At 41.9% G+C, this 14,654-nt stretch overlaps 3 protein-coding genes across 3 annotated transcripts; 2 read left to right on the top strand and 1 right to left on the bottom strand.

Annotated features, from left to right (window-relative positions):
• The first annotated feature begins 1,239 nt into the window (after positions 1-1,239).
• On the top strand, positions 1,240-1,851 carry LOC138892520 (uncharacterized). Its single transcript, XM_070176248.1, has one exon. The coding sequence runs from the start codon at positions 1,240-1,242 to the stop codon at positions 1,849-1,851; it is 612 nt and encodes a 203-aa protein (XP_070032349.1).
• Positions 1,852-5,238: 3,387 nt separating this feature from the next.
• Positions 5,239-5,598, top strand: LOC138892519 (uncharacterized). Its single transcript, XM_070176246.1, has one exon. It carries the CDS (start codon positions 5,239-5,241, stop codon positions 5,596-5,598), a length of 360 nt encoding a protein of 119 aa, XP_070032347.1.
• A 5,942-nt stretch (positions 5,599-11,540) lies between these two features.
• On the bottom strand, positions 11,541-14,431 carry LOC138892518 (uncharacterized). The gene is made up of 6 exons (XM_070176245.1): positions 14,156-14,431; positions 13,912-14,006; positions 13,738-13,824; positions 12,609-12,819; positions 11,967-12,092; positions 11,541-11,855 (listed from the first exon to the last, which is right to left on the bottom strand). Exons 1-6 carry the CDS (start codon positions 14,429-14,431, stop codon positions 11,541-11,543), a joined length of 1,110 nt encoding a protein of 369 aa, XP_070032346.1.
• Between the last annotated feature and the right edge of the window lie 223 nt (positions 14,432-14,654).

Here is a 14,654-nt window from a genome sequence, read left to right as displayed (position 1 = left end):
AATTACTGAAACTTACTTGAAATTTACCTTTCCCCTAACTTGACACCTTGATAGTATATGAGTCTCTTATTTGTTTCATGTTTTATTCTCCGTTTACTGTTACTTGTTCTATTGAGAGGGTGTTTAGTTTTACATACTAGTACTATTCCATATGTACTAACGTCCCTTTTGTCGGGGGCACTGCATCTTTAATGGATACAGGTGGTTCCATAGCAGGTGGTATTGATCAGTGATAGCAGCACACCCTCTCCTCAGCTGACTTGGTGTGCCCCACTTCATTTCGGGGTCCTGTGTCTCTTATCCTTTTTACATGGCATTTTGAGGTATTGTCGGGGCCTTGTTGCCGACACTATCATAACGCTCTTTTGTTCCTGTTAGAGGCTCCGTAGACATAGTGTGGGTTGTATCTATTTTTGGGAAGATTAGAACTAAAAATGCTATAATCGTATCATCTGTTCCACTTTAACTATGATTGTATAATGTACAATTTTGGAGACTTATTAATGACGTAACGAATGGAAATGAACTGGTGTTATTCACATGACTTCTTACTGTCTAATTAATGAAATGTATTTTCTCTTTATTCATGGGCGAGTGGGGTAGACGGCACTGTGCAAGCTTGCTCGACCAGGGTAACTCCTTTGAGCGTCGGTCGCGCTCCCCGAGGTCGGGGCGTGACAAGAATGGACCGCAAAATGACCTTCAAAATTCAACCATTTTTATGCTCAACTCTGTGACGGGTATGCAGCCCGCAGTGTGGTTTTGCAGTCGCGAAACTGACCGCAGAATCGCCTTCTTCTGCCAAAACTTTCCATCAACTCCTTAGTGCATTCTTCAAACCAAAACATCTGTACCGCAGTTCGTAAGCTCACCGCAAAGATTAATTACTACATTTGTATACATCACCCTACCTCGGCACCACAAAAGTTGAATCCCTTGGCAATATTTTACGGGGCCTTACACAATGACATTTTTCATAAAGATAAATTTTTAAAATGTTTTTAGAAAATTCAATATTTTCACCGACCAAACTTCTTGGCATAATCCACCAGATCCGAGGCTAGTCCAGGCCTACAATCAAATAGTGGTTTCCCAGGCCCAGAAATCAAATGTTGCACCCACTTCTTCTAGTCAGCTAGGGGATTCCACTAGTACCAGGGTAAATAGGTTTCTCCAGTTGGATCCTCCAGTGTTCACAAGTACTGATCCTATGAAGGACCCCAGGACATTCTTGACGAGATGCATAAGACCCTCCGAGTTATTCATGCTACTAACACGGAGGGAGCAGAGTTGTCCTTTTACCACCTGAAAGGGGTGGCCTATTCTTGGTTTGAGATCTGGGAAGACTCCCATGAGGAGGGGAGCCCTCCGACAAGGTGGAGTGAGTTTCACGATGCTTTCATTGATCATTTATTGCCTGCCGAGACTAAGGCAGCCCGTGCCACCGAGTTTGAGAGCCTGAAGCAAGGTAACATAAGTGTGTGGGAATATCATATGAGATTCGCGCTCCTATCCAAATATGTCATCTACATGTTGTGCACTATGGAGGCTAAAGTGCACCGGTTTATGCAGGGCCTTAGCCCCTTGGTTATCAATGAGGCCGCTACAACTGCCTTGAATTTTGATATGAACTATGTTAAGATGGTGGTATTTGGTCGACCCACAGAGGCTGGCAAATTGAAGAATAGGATGGAGCGTGAGAGTAGCAGCAAGGCCCGGTCCATGGGCAACTTTGGTGGTTCTTCTAGTGGTGGTGGTGGTAGGTCAGCATTCAGGGGAGGGTCATCAGGGCCATCCCAGTCTTTTGCACAGTCTTCACTCAGTGTGCAGTCATCGAGGACCAGTCAGTAGCAGGGGACCCACTTTAGGCCCGGTTAGGGCAATAGGGGACCCTACCAACATGGTCGGTCTGGTGGGAGATTTCAGGAGTAGCGGAGGCCCCCATGCCCTAGGTGCGGGAAGATGCACTTTGGGGCCTGCTTCATGGACAAGCCCATATGCTACTAGTATGGTATGAGGGGTCACATTCAGATGGATCATTGTTCGTCTCAGCAGAGCATGGGCAAAGGTGCAACACAGTCGGCCAGTTCTGCACCTACTACATCCGCAGCACCTCCTCCAGCTCGAGGCACCCCAGCACCCGCAGGGCGTGGTGCATCTAGGGGTGGTACACAGGGTTTGGGAGGATCCAGCCGTTTCTATGCTATGAGGGGTTGCCAGAGTTCAGAGGATTCTCCAGTTGTCGTCACAGGTATATTGACTGTCCAATCTCATGATGTGTATGCCCTTATTGATCCCGGTTCCACTTTATCCTATGTCACTCCCTATGTTACTATGGAATTTGGGATAGAACCGGAACAACTCCATGAGCCGTTCTCTGTATCTACTCCGGTTGGTGAGTCTATTGCGGCCGCACGAGTCTATAGGGATTGTGTTGTCATGAGCCATGGTCGGGACACCATGGCCGATCTCATTGAATTGGGGATGGTTGATTTTAATGTAATAATCGGGATGGATTGGATTTATTCATGTTTCGCTAAGCCTGACTGTCAAACCAGAGCCATTAGGTTTGAATTTCCAAATGAGTCAGCGATTGAATGGAAGGGGGAGGATGTGGTACGAAGGGTAGGTTTATTTCTTACCTTAAGGCCACGAAGATTATTAAGAAGGGGTGTATTTACCATTTGGTCTGGGTTACGGACACCGATGTTGAGGCACCTACACTTGAGTCCGTGCCAGTTGTGAATGAACTTTTGGAGGTCTTTCCGGATGAGCTCCCCGGGATCCCACCAGACATGGAGATTGACTTTGGGATTGATGTGATGCCAGACATGCAGCCTATATCTATTTCGCCCTACAGAATGGCACCGGTAGAATTGAAAGAGCTAAAAGAACAATTGAGGATTTGTTAGAGAAGGGTTTCATCCGGCCTAGTATGTCGCTTTGGGGCGCACCGGTTCTATTTGTAAGAAAGAAGGATGGGTCGCTAAGAATGTTTATAGATTATCAACAACTCAACAAGGTTAAAATAAAAAATAAGTACCCACTGCCAAGGATAGATGACTTGTTTGATCAATTGCATGGTCCTAAGTACTTCTCCAAGATCAATTTAAGATCCGGGTATCATCAATTGAAGATCAGAGAGCAGGATATTCCGAAAATAGCTTTCAGGACCCAGTATGGGCACTTTGAATTTTTGGTAATGTTCTTTGGGCTAACAAATGCCCCGACACCTTTCATAGATCTTATGAATCGAGTCTTCAAGCCTTTTCTTGACGATATCCTTGTATATTCGCGAAGTCGAGAGGACCATGCCGGTCATCCTATGGCAGTTCTACAAACCCTATATTAGCACAAGTTTTATGTGAAGTTTTCAAAATGTGAATTTTTCTTGAATCTATCACATTCTTGGGTCATGTCGTCTCCAGAGAAGGCATTGAGGTTGATCCTCAGAAGATTGTAGCTTTGAAGAATTGGCCTAGACCTACTACCCCAACGGAGATTCGCAGTTTTCTGGGCTTAGCTGGATATTATAGGAAGTTTGTGGAGGGGTTCTCTACTCTTGCCTCTCCGTTGACTAAATTGACGCAGAAGGCGGTTAAGTTCGAATGGTCATATGCTTGTGAAAGAAGCTTCCAGGAGTTGAAATCAAGATTGACTACGACACCAGTGTTGACCCTACCAGAGGGTACATATGGGTTTGTGGTATATTGTGATGCTTCAAGAATCGGACTTGGGCGTGTATTAATGAAACATGGCAGGTGATAGCTTATGCTTCTAGACAACTAAAGAATCATGAAAAGAACTATCCAACATATGACTTAGAGCTTGCGACGGTGGTATTTGCATTGAAGATTTACCGTCATTATCTGTATGGGGTCCATGTGGGTATATTCACGGACCATAAGAGTCTTCAATATATTTTCAAATAGAAGGAATTGAATCTGAGGTAGAGAAGATGGCTTGAGTTACTCAAGGATTATGGCATCGATATTATGTATCATCTGGGGAAGGCTAATATTGTAGCAGATGCTCTTAGCCGAAAATCTATGCGAAATTTGGCTCAGTTGGAGGCATATCAAAGGCCGTTGGCCAAGGAGGTTTATCGGTTGGCTAGTTTTGGAGTTCTTCTTACGGATTCTAGTGAAGGAGAAGTGATTGTGCAAAATAAGGCCGAAACATCGCTTGTTGTGGAAGTCAAGGAAAAGCAATACAACGATCCATTGTTGTTATAATTAAAAAGGGGATTCATAAGCATAAGACCATGGCCTTTTCTCTTGGCATGGATGATGGTACACTAAGGTACTAAGGGCGACTATGTGTTCCAAATATAGATGGTCTCCGTGAAAGAATCATGACCGAGGCTCGCACTTCTAAGTATTATGTGCACCCAGGCTCTACAAAGATGTATCATGATCTTAGGGAAGTCTATTGGTTGAATGATATGAAGAGGAATGTAGCGGACTCTGTGGCAAGATGTCCAAATTGTCAGCAAGTGAAGGTCGAGCACAAAAGGCCTGGTGGGTTGGCACAGAATATAGAAATTCTAATATGGAAGTGGGAGATGCTCAATATGGGCTTTGTGGCGGGACTACCTCTCACGCCTCACAAGTTCGACTCGATTTGGGTGATTGTGGATCAACTCACAAAATCAACACACTTTTTACCTGTTAAGGCTACCGACACAGCAGAATAGTATGCTCAATTGTATATCAAGGAAATCATCAAGCTGCATGGCACTTTAGTTTCCATCATTTCTGATCAGGGGGCGCAGTTCACAACTAACTTTTGGAAGAAATTTCAGCAAGGGTTGGGTACTTAGGTAAATCTTAGTACATCTTTCCATCCACAGACCGACGGGGAAGAAGAGCGGACTATTCAGACGCTCGAGGATATATTACGCACTTGTGTTCTCGACTTCAAAGGTAGCTGGGATGATCATTTGCCACTCTTAGAGTTTGCCTACAACAAAAGTTATCATGCTAGCTTTCAGATGGCATCGTTCGAGGCTTTATATGGTAGGAAATGTATATCTCCCATTGGGTGGTTCGATATTGGGAAAGCAGAGTTGATATGGCCAGACCTCATGCATTAGGCTATAGAGAAGGTTAAGATTATTACAGAAAGGTTGAGAACTGCCCAGAGTCGTCAGAAGTCCTATTCGGATATACATCGTAGGGATTTGGAGTTCCAAGAGGATGATTGGGTATTCTTGAAGGCCCCCCCATGAATGGGGTAATGCGGTTTGGTAAGAAGGGGAAATTGAGTCCAAGGTATGTTGGGCCGTACAAAATTATTCAGAGGATCATTCAAGTGGCTTACATGCTAGAACTACCTCTAAAGATGTCTTTAGTGCATCCGGTGTTCCACATATACATGTTGAAGAAGGTGGTTGGAGATCCGTCGCTTATTGATCCGGTCGAGACTATCAAGGTTAATGAAGAATTGACTTATGAAGAAATTCCAGTTGCCATTCTTGATAGGCAAGTTCAAAAGTTGAGGACCAAAGAGATTGCCTCTATGAAAGTACTATGGCGGAACCAACAGGTTGAAGAGGCCACCTGGGAGGCCGAGGAAGAAATGAAGAAGATATACTAAGAAAGTTGTGTTCTATGAAAATGCTAAGAGTTTACCTTTTATGAATTATGTATCATTTGTACAGTTGATGTTAATGGTGTTTCTTTTTGGTGATATACTGCTTATGAGACCACGATTGGCGTTGTTTTTATGTTATGTTATGTCATTGGTTCATGTATATGTTGTTAGGGTTGGTTTCTAGGATTCTCTGACAGGTGGATAGGCCCAGTTACATGGGAAACTCTGGCGAAAAGTTTGGAAATTTGGGGAGTTAGTCAAAAGTTTAGAACTATTGGTATATGTTAAAGCAACTGAGTCACATTGGTTTCTATGGCGGATTTTGGCCTTCATTCGAGGACGAATGATCTTAAGCGGGGGGGATGTAAGGCCCCGTAAAACTTTACCTAAAACTCGGGGTTTCGTGGTGCCAAGGTGGGCTTAGAATGCTAGGCCTTCCCCTCCTCTCTCTAAAATACTCTTACCCCTCTCTAAAATCATTAGACAATGAGCCCCTAAGGCTATTTATCAAAATGGGATAGGGTTATAAAAATAGGAAAATGTACCCTCCGAACTCAGGTCTGCGGTTGTTGAATGGACCACATAACAGATATGCGGCCCGCAAAATAGGTTGCGAAAACGATGCCAAGAACTGGGCTGGTTTGGACCGGTCAGCAATAGGTTTGTGGTCTGCAGACCACTTATGCGGAAGTAGAATGGACTGCAAAATCATCCAAAACAATGCTTCATGCCAATCTGCGATGAAAATGCGGACCGCGAAATGGATATGCGATCGCAGAATTGTAAGGCCCCGTAAAACTTTACCTAAAACTCAGGGTAGTGGGATGAAGGTTTTGAGGATGAGGGCGATGTTTTATGCATGCATGTACGTTAATGAGTTATGGGAAGATAGTTTAACTTAAATGGGTAGACTTTGGGTAGTGGGATGAAAGAATCGACCATAGAAGGACCTTAAAACCTTAATGCACACCTAGTGTTTGATAAGATGTTCAAGTGAGATGGAACAATGAACTCCTTCCTAATTTGTGTTCAACTTTGCTATATCTCTAAATAGATCGAAGTGGCTAAGATTTCCGGAATATTGTATTAAGTTAAAAAGCTCGAGGCGAGGTATGTTGGCTAAACTTCTCTCTTAGAATTGAATTCCCACGATATCATGTAAGTCCCGAGTTATCCATTATGAATTGACTTTTCTGAATAAGTTTAGTGTCGAAAGATGTATATATATGAATATGTTCAAAATGTGTTCCGAAATATTCTTATCATATTATGTTATTCTTCGGGGGAGTGTTCAAAGTATGAGTATGTATTAAATTGTTGTGACTTCAAGTCATGCCCAAATGAAAGTGATCATATCAAATTTTTTAAGAAATCGCATGTGCCTACGACCCTAAATTGCTCAAATGTGTGCTTAAAGTCTTGAATAGAAATGTTTGTTGTTGACAATCCGTGATAATGTTTGAAAGTGAAATAGTGAGCATGAATTATGAAGTATGGCCAACATGCCAAGAGTGATATTGCGTTATGTCCAATGGTGCCAATAAAATGAATGACATGTAAAATAATATGAATTCAGTGGTAAATCCTTTTTATGGCAAATGCCTCGGGAGTGTCATTTAGCCACCCATGAAGGGTAGCTCGGAACAACCTAACCCCGAAACTACACATGCCGGTGTAGGAGTGATTGATGGGTAAATCCCTGTGTTAATGTGATGAGATTGTTTCCCCTTATATGGGATGCGATTGGTGTGTTGAGATGTTTCCCCTTAAATGTCGACCCACACGGCATTATGGTGAGATGGCTTAGCCGGCCGGGCTAAGATCGGACGCCATTCCGCGCACATGGTGATATTATGAGTGTATGTCTTGGGGTGAGACGGCTTAGCCGGTCGGGCTGAGATCGGATTCCGTGCTAAAACACGATGGTGTATCGGTGCTAAAAATCTCCCAACTTAAATTACTGAAACTTACTTGAAATTTACCTTTCCCGTAACTTGACACCTTGATATTGTTGTGTCTCTTATTGGTTTCATGTTCTATTCTCCATTTATTGTTACTCGTTCTACTGAAAGGGTGTTTAGTTTTACATACTAGTACTATTCCATATGTACTAACGTCCCTTTTGCTGGGGGCGCTACATCTTTAATGGATGCAGGTGGTTCCATAGCAGGTGGTATTGATCAGTGATAGCGACACACCCTCTCCTCACCTCACTTGGTGAACCTCGCTTCATTGCAGGGTCATGTATCTCTTATCCTTTGTACATAGCATTTTGAGGCATAGCCGGGGCCTTGTTGCCGACACTGTCATAACACGTTTTTGTTCCTTTTAGAGGCTCTGTAGACATAGTGTGGGTTGTATATATTTTGGGGAAGGTTAGAACTAAAAATGTTGTAATCGTATCATCTGTTCCACTTTAACTATGATTGTACAATGTACTATTTTGGATACTTGTTAATGAGGTAACTAATGGAAATGAACTGGTGTTATTCACATGACTTCTTACTATCTAATTAATGAAATGCATTCTTCTCTTTATTCATGGGCGAGTGGGGTAGACGGCAATGTGCAGGCTTGCTCGACTGGGGTAACTCTGTTGAGCGTCGGTCGTGCTCCCCGAGGTCGGGGAGTGACAAGAATGGACCGCAAAACGACCCTCAAAATTTAATAATTTTTCTGCTCAACTCTGCGACGGGTATGCAGCCCGGGGAGTGGTTCCGCGGTCGCGAAAATGACCACATAATCGCCTTCTTCTGCCAAAATTTTCTGTCAACTCCTCAGTGCATTCTTTAAACCAAAAATTACGTACCTAGGCTCTTAAGCTCGCCTCAAAGATTAAAAACTATATCCGTACACATCACCCTATCTCGGCGCCACAAAACTTGAATCCCTTGGCAAACTTTTTTATGGGGCCTTACACAACGACATTTTCCATAAAGATAAATGATTTTCAAAATGTTTTTAGAAAATTCTATCTTTCCACCTACAAAACTTCTTGGCATAATTTACCAGATCCGAGTCAAGGCCACGCCTACAATCAACACAGCCCAATGCCCCCCTCTCCCTACTAAGAATTTTTCTTTGACCGCAGGATCGACAGGAATCGAAGGATATCACAGTGCACCAGGAACAACAGCGGACCTGCTACAATATCATGAGCCCTATATCTCCCTTATTATTCAATTCATTTTCTCATATGGTTAAGGACTAACATAAAATTCTTTCCAGGTATCCTGGAACTATGTCTTCGATTAATTCGGAGCACCCTATAAATAGTAAACCATCTGTTTAACCAATCAGAGGGCCTTGCATATCTCGAACCACCAGCTTGGCTAATCGAATCCCTTTATATAGCAACCCGTCTGCTCAACCAATAGGAGCACTTTGTTCATATCGAGTGTTACACCCCATGTTTTCGTACGTAAAGGTACGTTGTATGTCAATTGATGTAAGCTAAGAAATAAGATCATCTTTGAAAGTAAATAATGTAAGTTAATCATGTTACCTTGGAGGTTACAGATATTTAAGATCATGAACTACAAGTACCAAGAGGGTTGGAAAAATTAGAATCTAAACGAATCGAAGAAAATGAGTATCGTCGAAAGCCGACTAGGGTGCTTAAAATTATAAGGAGGATATGTTATGAGTTATTTTAGTCGTATGATAGTCATGTTTTATGTTTTAAAGTCAAGCAGGTTGTGGAACAAAAGTTGGCAAAGGTCATCACAAGTTACCTTCATAAATGTGCTAAAACATAGGTCAAATGCAAATGAGATTTTCTCTCAATATACTTGGAATTATGGGATGATTAGCCTACCGAAATTGAAGAAACTATGAGTCTAGTTTCTAACTCATTAAACTGTTCATCGATACAATATCAGAGTAGAGAGATATTCACGTTTTTGCGAGACTGCACAAGCTGCTCCAATCGGGACCAACTTATGCAGTGGTCGACCTACTTCACTTTAAAAATGCTTTGGACGTCCTTTATTTCTCATTTTTGACCCAAATTTGTCCATACACTCCTGCTAACCCTCTTAAACAGATGCCATATGGGTTTAAAGGGAAATCCAAGTGATTACACCACATTTCAACATCAAAAGTTAGTTCTAGTGAAGAACAACACCTCTTTGAGGTTGTGTTGTCATTGAGGATAGTTGTGGGCTGTGTTTGACTGAAATTTCTGTGTTTTTGATATTGGTTAAGGTGATTATAATAGCCTAATAATTGTGTTTAGGCTTGTTTATATGTTGCTTATGTTGTTAGGATGATAAACTACAAGATAATACTTGGATTAGCTTGAGATGTTGTTGTACTTGATGGATTATTTTGAATGTTGCTCTTGCGAACTTTAAGTGGCTGGAAATTATGAAAAATAAATTTTCTACGATATTTTTAGTATGATTATGTTGGTTTACATGTCAAGCTTGTTGATGAAATTGGTAACTAGAAAAGGAAATGGCTATAAAGCACTTGGAAGTTGTCCATTGTGATATTATCTTGTGTTGGGCTATTTCGGGTAACTCTCAAATTGATTAGAAGGTTTAAAATTCTTTAAAAAGTATTGGTTATTATACTAGATATATTACTAAGTTCAATAATGAATGATAATGGGTTTGAAGGGTGCTAAAGGGATTCAATCCGAGCTTGCCGCTCGTCGTGAAGTAGTTGTGACTTGTTGTTATGTGATGTCTTGTTATGAAACTTATATGTTGATGGATTGCTCTATTGTTGTTGTTGGTATATGGTATTGGAGGAGGCCCTTGTTATAGGGGAGATGCAGCCCGAATTTACATAAACCTCTCCATATTAATATCTGTTAACCTTGAGAATAGCTTATGAATTGTTATCATGACAATCTTGTACTCATATATGACTTCTGGTTGTACCCATGTGAAATAGTGTTGTTAGGATGAATTCATATGAACTTCAGTGCCCCTTTTTCCTATCTTCTGTTTTTATCATGTTATCTTTCATGGAACAAACATAGTTATGACTATCTTTAAGCTTGACAAAACTGTCTCATGTTTAGATAAATCTTGCAGTTACATGCTTAAGTCAAAACCTATTTGGTATAGTACTTTCTTGTCTTTAATCTCTTTTATGCCACTGTTGACTTTGTGAAGCTTACATTTATTTGTCATTAAGTAATCGACGAATGATTTAATGCGTTAGAAACTAAACTCGTAGATCTTCAATTTGGTAGGTGGGTCATCCCGTAATTCTATATATATGGGGAGAAAAGCTCTTATATATTTGACATAAGTTTCATCGCATTTATGAACATAAGTTGTGACGACTTTTGTCTCCTTTCATTTCACAACTCGCTTGACTTCAAAACATAACACACGACTATCATACAACTAAAATACCTCATAACATCATATTCTTATAATGTTAAGCACCCTAGTCTCATCCCAAAAGTACGGTTTATAACATTCCCAACTTGTCGACTTTCAACGAAACTTATTTTTTTCGATTCGTTTAACTTCTAAACCTTTCAACCCTCTTGGTACTTGCTTTTTATGATCTCAAATATTTGTACCTCTAAGGTAACATGACTAACTTATTTTATGTACATCCAAAGATGATCTCATTTCTAAGTTTACATCAATTGACTTGCGACTTACTTTTACGTACGAAAACATGGGTTGTAACATAAGGAACTAAGTGTTCAGATTTCAACCCGAACCCTTCCAAAACCGAACCAACCATCCCCGCAAGTCATAAAATAGTAAAAGCACATACGAGAAGTCTTAATTAGGGAAACATGGATCTAGAAAGCAAAACGACTGGTCAGGTCATTACATTCTTCACCTCTTAAACAAACGTTCATCCTCGAACTGGTCTAGAATCATACCGGGAATGCTGAATAAGCATGAATATCTGCTATGCATGTCCTCCTTGATCTCCCAAGTCACCTCCTCGACTGGTGTCCCCCTCCACTAGACCTTTACCGCAGAAATCGTCTTAGACCTCAATTGGCAAACCTGCCTGTCAACAATGGCAATTGGCTCCTCCTCATAACCCAAACTTTCATATAGCTGAACCGTGCTATAATCTAACACATGCGACCTGTCGGCATGGTACATTCGGAGCATAGACACATGGAAGACTGGATGAACTCCCGATAGAATGGGAGGCAAAGCAAGCTCATAAGTAACCTCCCCAACTCGGCTCAACACCTCAAATGGGATGATTAACCTCAGACTCAGCTTTCCCTTCTTTCCGAACCTCATGATACCCTTCATCGGCGAGACCTTCAAGAGAACCTTCTCGCTTATCAGAAATGATAAATCACGCGCCTTCTGATCAGCGTAAAATTTCTATGTGGATTGTACTGTGTGAAGTCACTCCTAAATCAACTTTACCTTCACCAGGGCATCCTTCACTAAATCAGTGCCATATAACCTAGCCTCGCCGGGCTTAAACAATCTGATTAGCGAACGACATCGCCGACCATATAAAGCCTCAAATGGAGCCATTTCGATGCTTGACTGATAACTTTTGTTATAAGAAAACTCAGCAAAGAGCAAGAATCAATCCCACTACCTTCTAAAGTCAATCACACATGCTCTGAGCATATCCTCCAGAATATGAATTGTCTACTACGACTGCCCGTCAATCTGCGAATAAAAAGCTGTGATGAGCTCTACCCGGGTACCTAAATCACTCTGTACTGTTCTGAAGATGTGTGAAATAAACTGAGGCTTCTATAGGAAATGATGGAAATAAGCACACCATGCAACCAGACAATCTCCAGTATGTAAATCTGGGACAATCTCTCTGAAGTGTAAGTAGTCACAACAGGAAAAAAGTGTGCCAACTTGGTCAGTCTATCGATAATGACCTAAACGACATCAAACTTACTCAACGTCCGCGACGGCCCAACTACGAAGTCCATAGTGATGCGCTCCCACTTCCACTCTGGTATAACCATCTACTAGAGTAGACCACCTGGCCTATGGTGCTCACACTTAACCTGCTGGCAATTTAGACATCTCGTTACATACACAATTATGTCCTTCTTTATCTGCCACCACCAATAATGCTGCCTCAGGCTTCGTAGCACCTGGATGAATAAAATACCAAGAACTGTGTGCCTCCTCTAGAATCTTATCCCTCAAGACATCATCATTGGGAACACATAGGTGACCCTGGAGTCGCAGAACACCATCCTCACGGATAGTAACCTCCTTAGCATCACCATGTAGTACAGTCTCTCTAAGAACCAGCAAGTACGGATCATTTATTGACGATCCTTGGTCCGCTCAAATAATGAAGACTAAGCCACAACACATGCAAGAACTCAACTGGTCTCTGAAATATCCAACCTTGGAAGTCTGTTAGCCAAAGAGTGAATGTCCAAAGCCAATGGCCTCTCCTCTGCTGAAATGAATGCCAAACTACCCATACTCTCGGCCTCTCTGCTCAAGGCATACACAACCACATCCACCTTGCCCGGATGATAAAGGATAGTGATATCATAATCCTTCAGTAACTCAAGCCACCTGAGTTGCCTCAAATTAAGATACCTCTGCTTAAACAAATAATGCAAACTGCGGTGATCGGTGTAAAACTCACAGGACACCCCATAAAGATAATGCCTCCAGTTATTGAGAGCATGAACTATCACGGCCAACTCTAAATCATGTACAGGGTAATTCTTCTAGTGAGGCTTCAGCTGACACGAAGCATATACAATAACATGCCCCTCCTGCATCAATACACAACCCAAGCCAATACGTTAAGCATCGCCATACACAATATACATCCCTGAACCGTAGGGCAACAATAACACCGATGTTGTAGTCAAAGAGGTCTAGAGCTTCTGAAAGTTTCCTCACAATCATCGTACCATCTGAACGGAGCACCCTTCTAGGTCAATCTAGTCAAAGGAGCTGCAATAGACAAGAAGCCCTCCACAAACAAATGATAATAACCTTCTAACCCCAAGAAACTCCTGATCTCGATCGTCGTGGTAGGACGAGGCCAACTCTGGACTGCCTCAATTTTCCTAGGATCTAACTTAATACCCTCACCTGATACAAATGCCCCGAGAAAGCCGAAGAATCAATCCAGAAGTCGCACTTGGAGAACTTAGCATATAGCTTTTGTTACCGCAAGGTCTGAAGCACTAACCTCATATGCTGCTCGTGCTCCTCTATACTACACGAGTAGATCAATATGTCATCAATGAAAACAATGACAAATGAGTCAAGATACGGCCTGAACATTTGATTCATTAAATCCATAAACATTGCCGGGGCGTTAGTCAAGCCGAAGGACATCACTAAAAACTCATAGTTTCCATACCTATTCCGAAAAGCCGTCTTCGGAACATCCGAAGAATGAATCTTCAGCTGATGATATCCAGATCTCAAGTCGATCTTAGATAACACCCTGGCACCCTGTAATTGGTCAAACAAGTCATAAATGCACAACAATGAGTACTTATTATTGATAGTGACTTTGTTCAACTAGAGGTAATCAGTGCACATCTGCATACTCCCATCCTTTTTCTTCACAAATAACATTGGTGCTCCCCAAGGTGACACACTCGGTCTGATGAACCCCTTCTCAAAAATTCATGAAGCTGCTCCTTTAACTCCCTCAGCTCTTTTGGAGCCATGCGATAAGGCGAAGTTGAAATAGGCTGGCTGTCTGACACCAAATCAATGTCGAAATCAATATTCTGATCAAGCGGCATACCCGGTAGATCAACAAGAAATACATCGAAAAACTCTCGTACCACCGGCAATAAATCTAATATGGGAGTCTCTGCAGTAGTATCCCGAACAAAGGCCAAATAGGCCAAACAACCCTTCTCGACCATATGTCGACCTTCAAAAAAAAAATAACCCGACTGGAAGTAACAACAGACGAACCCCTCCACTCTAATCTAGGCAACTCAGGCATCGCCAAGAATGGCATGGTATGGAAACAACTAGTCCACGCCCAGAATAACCTTGAAGTCAACCATATCGAGCAATAGAAGATCCACTCTGGTCTCATAAACACAGAAAGTCACCACACAGTACTAGTAAACCCGATCTATG

This window comes from Nicotiana tomentosiformis, chromosome 5, assembly GCF_000390325.3.
Source record: "Nicotiana tomentosiformis chromosome 5, ASM39032v3, whole genome shotgun sequence".
In the NCBI taxonomy this organism is placed as follows: domain Eukaryota; kingdom Viridiplantae; phylum Streptophyta; class Magnoliopsida; order Solanales; family Solanaceae; genus Nicotiana; species Nicotiana tomentosiformis.
The sequence above is the reverse complement of the archived record's forward strand: the minus strand, read 5'-3'. Positions and strand labels throughout refer to the sequence as shown.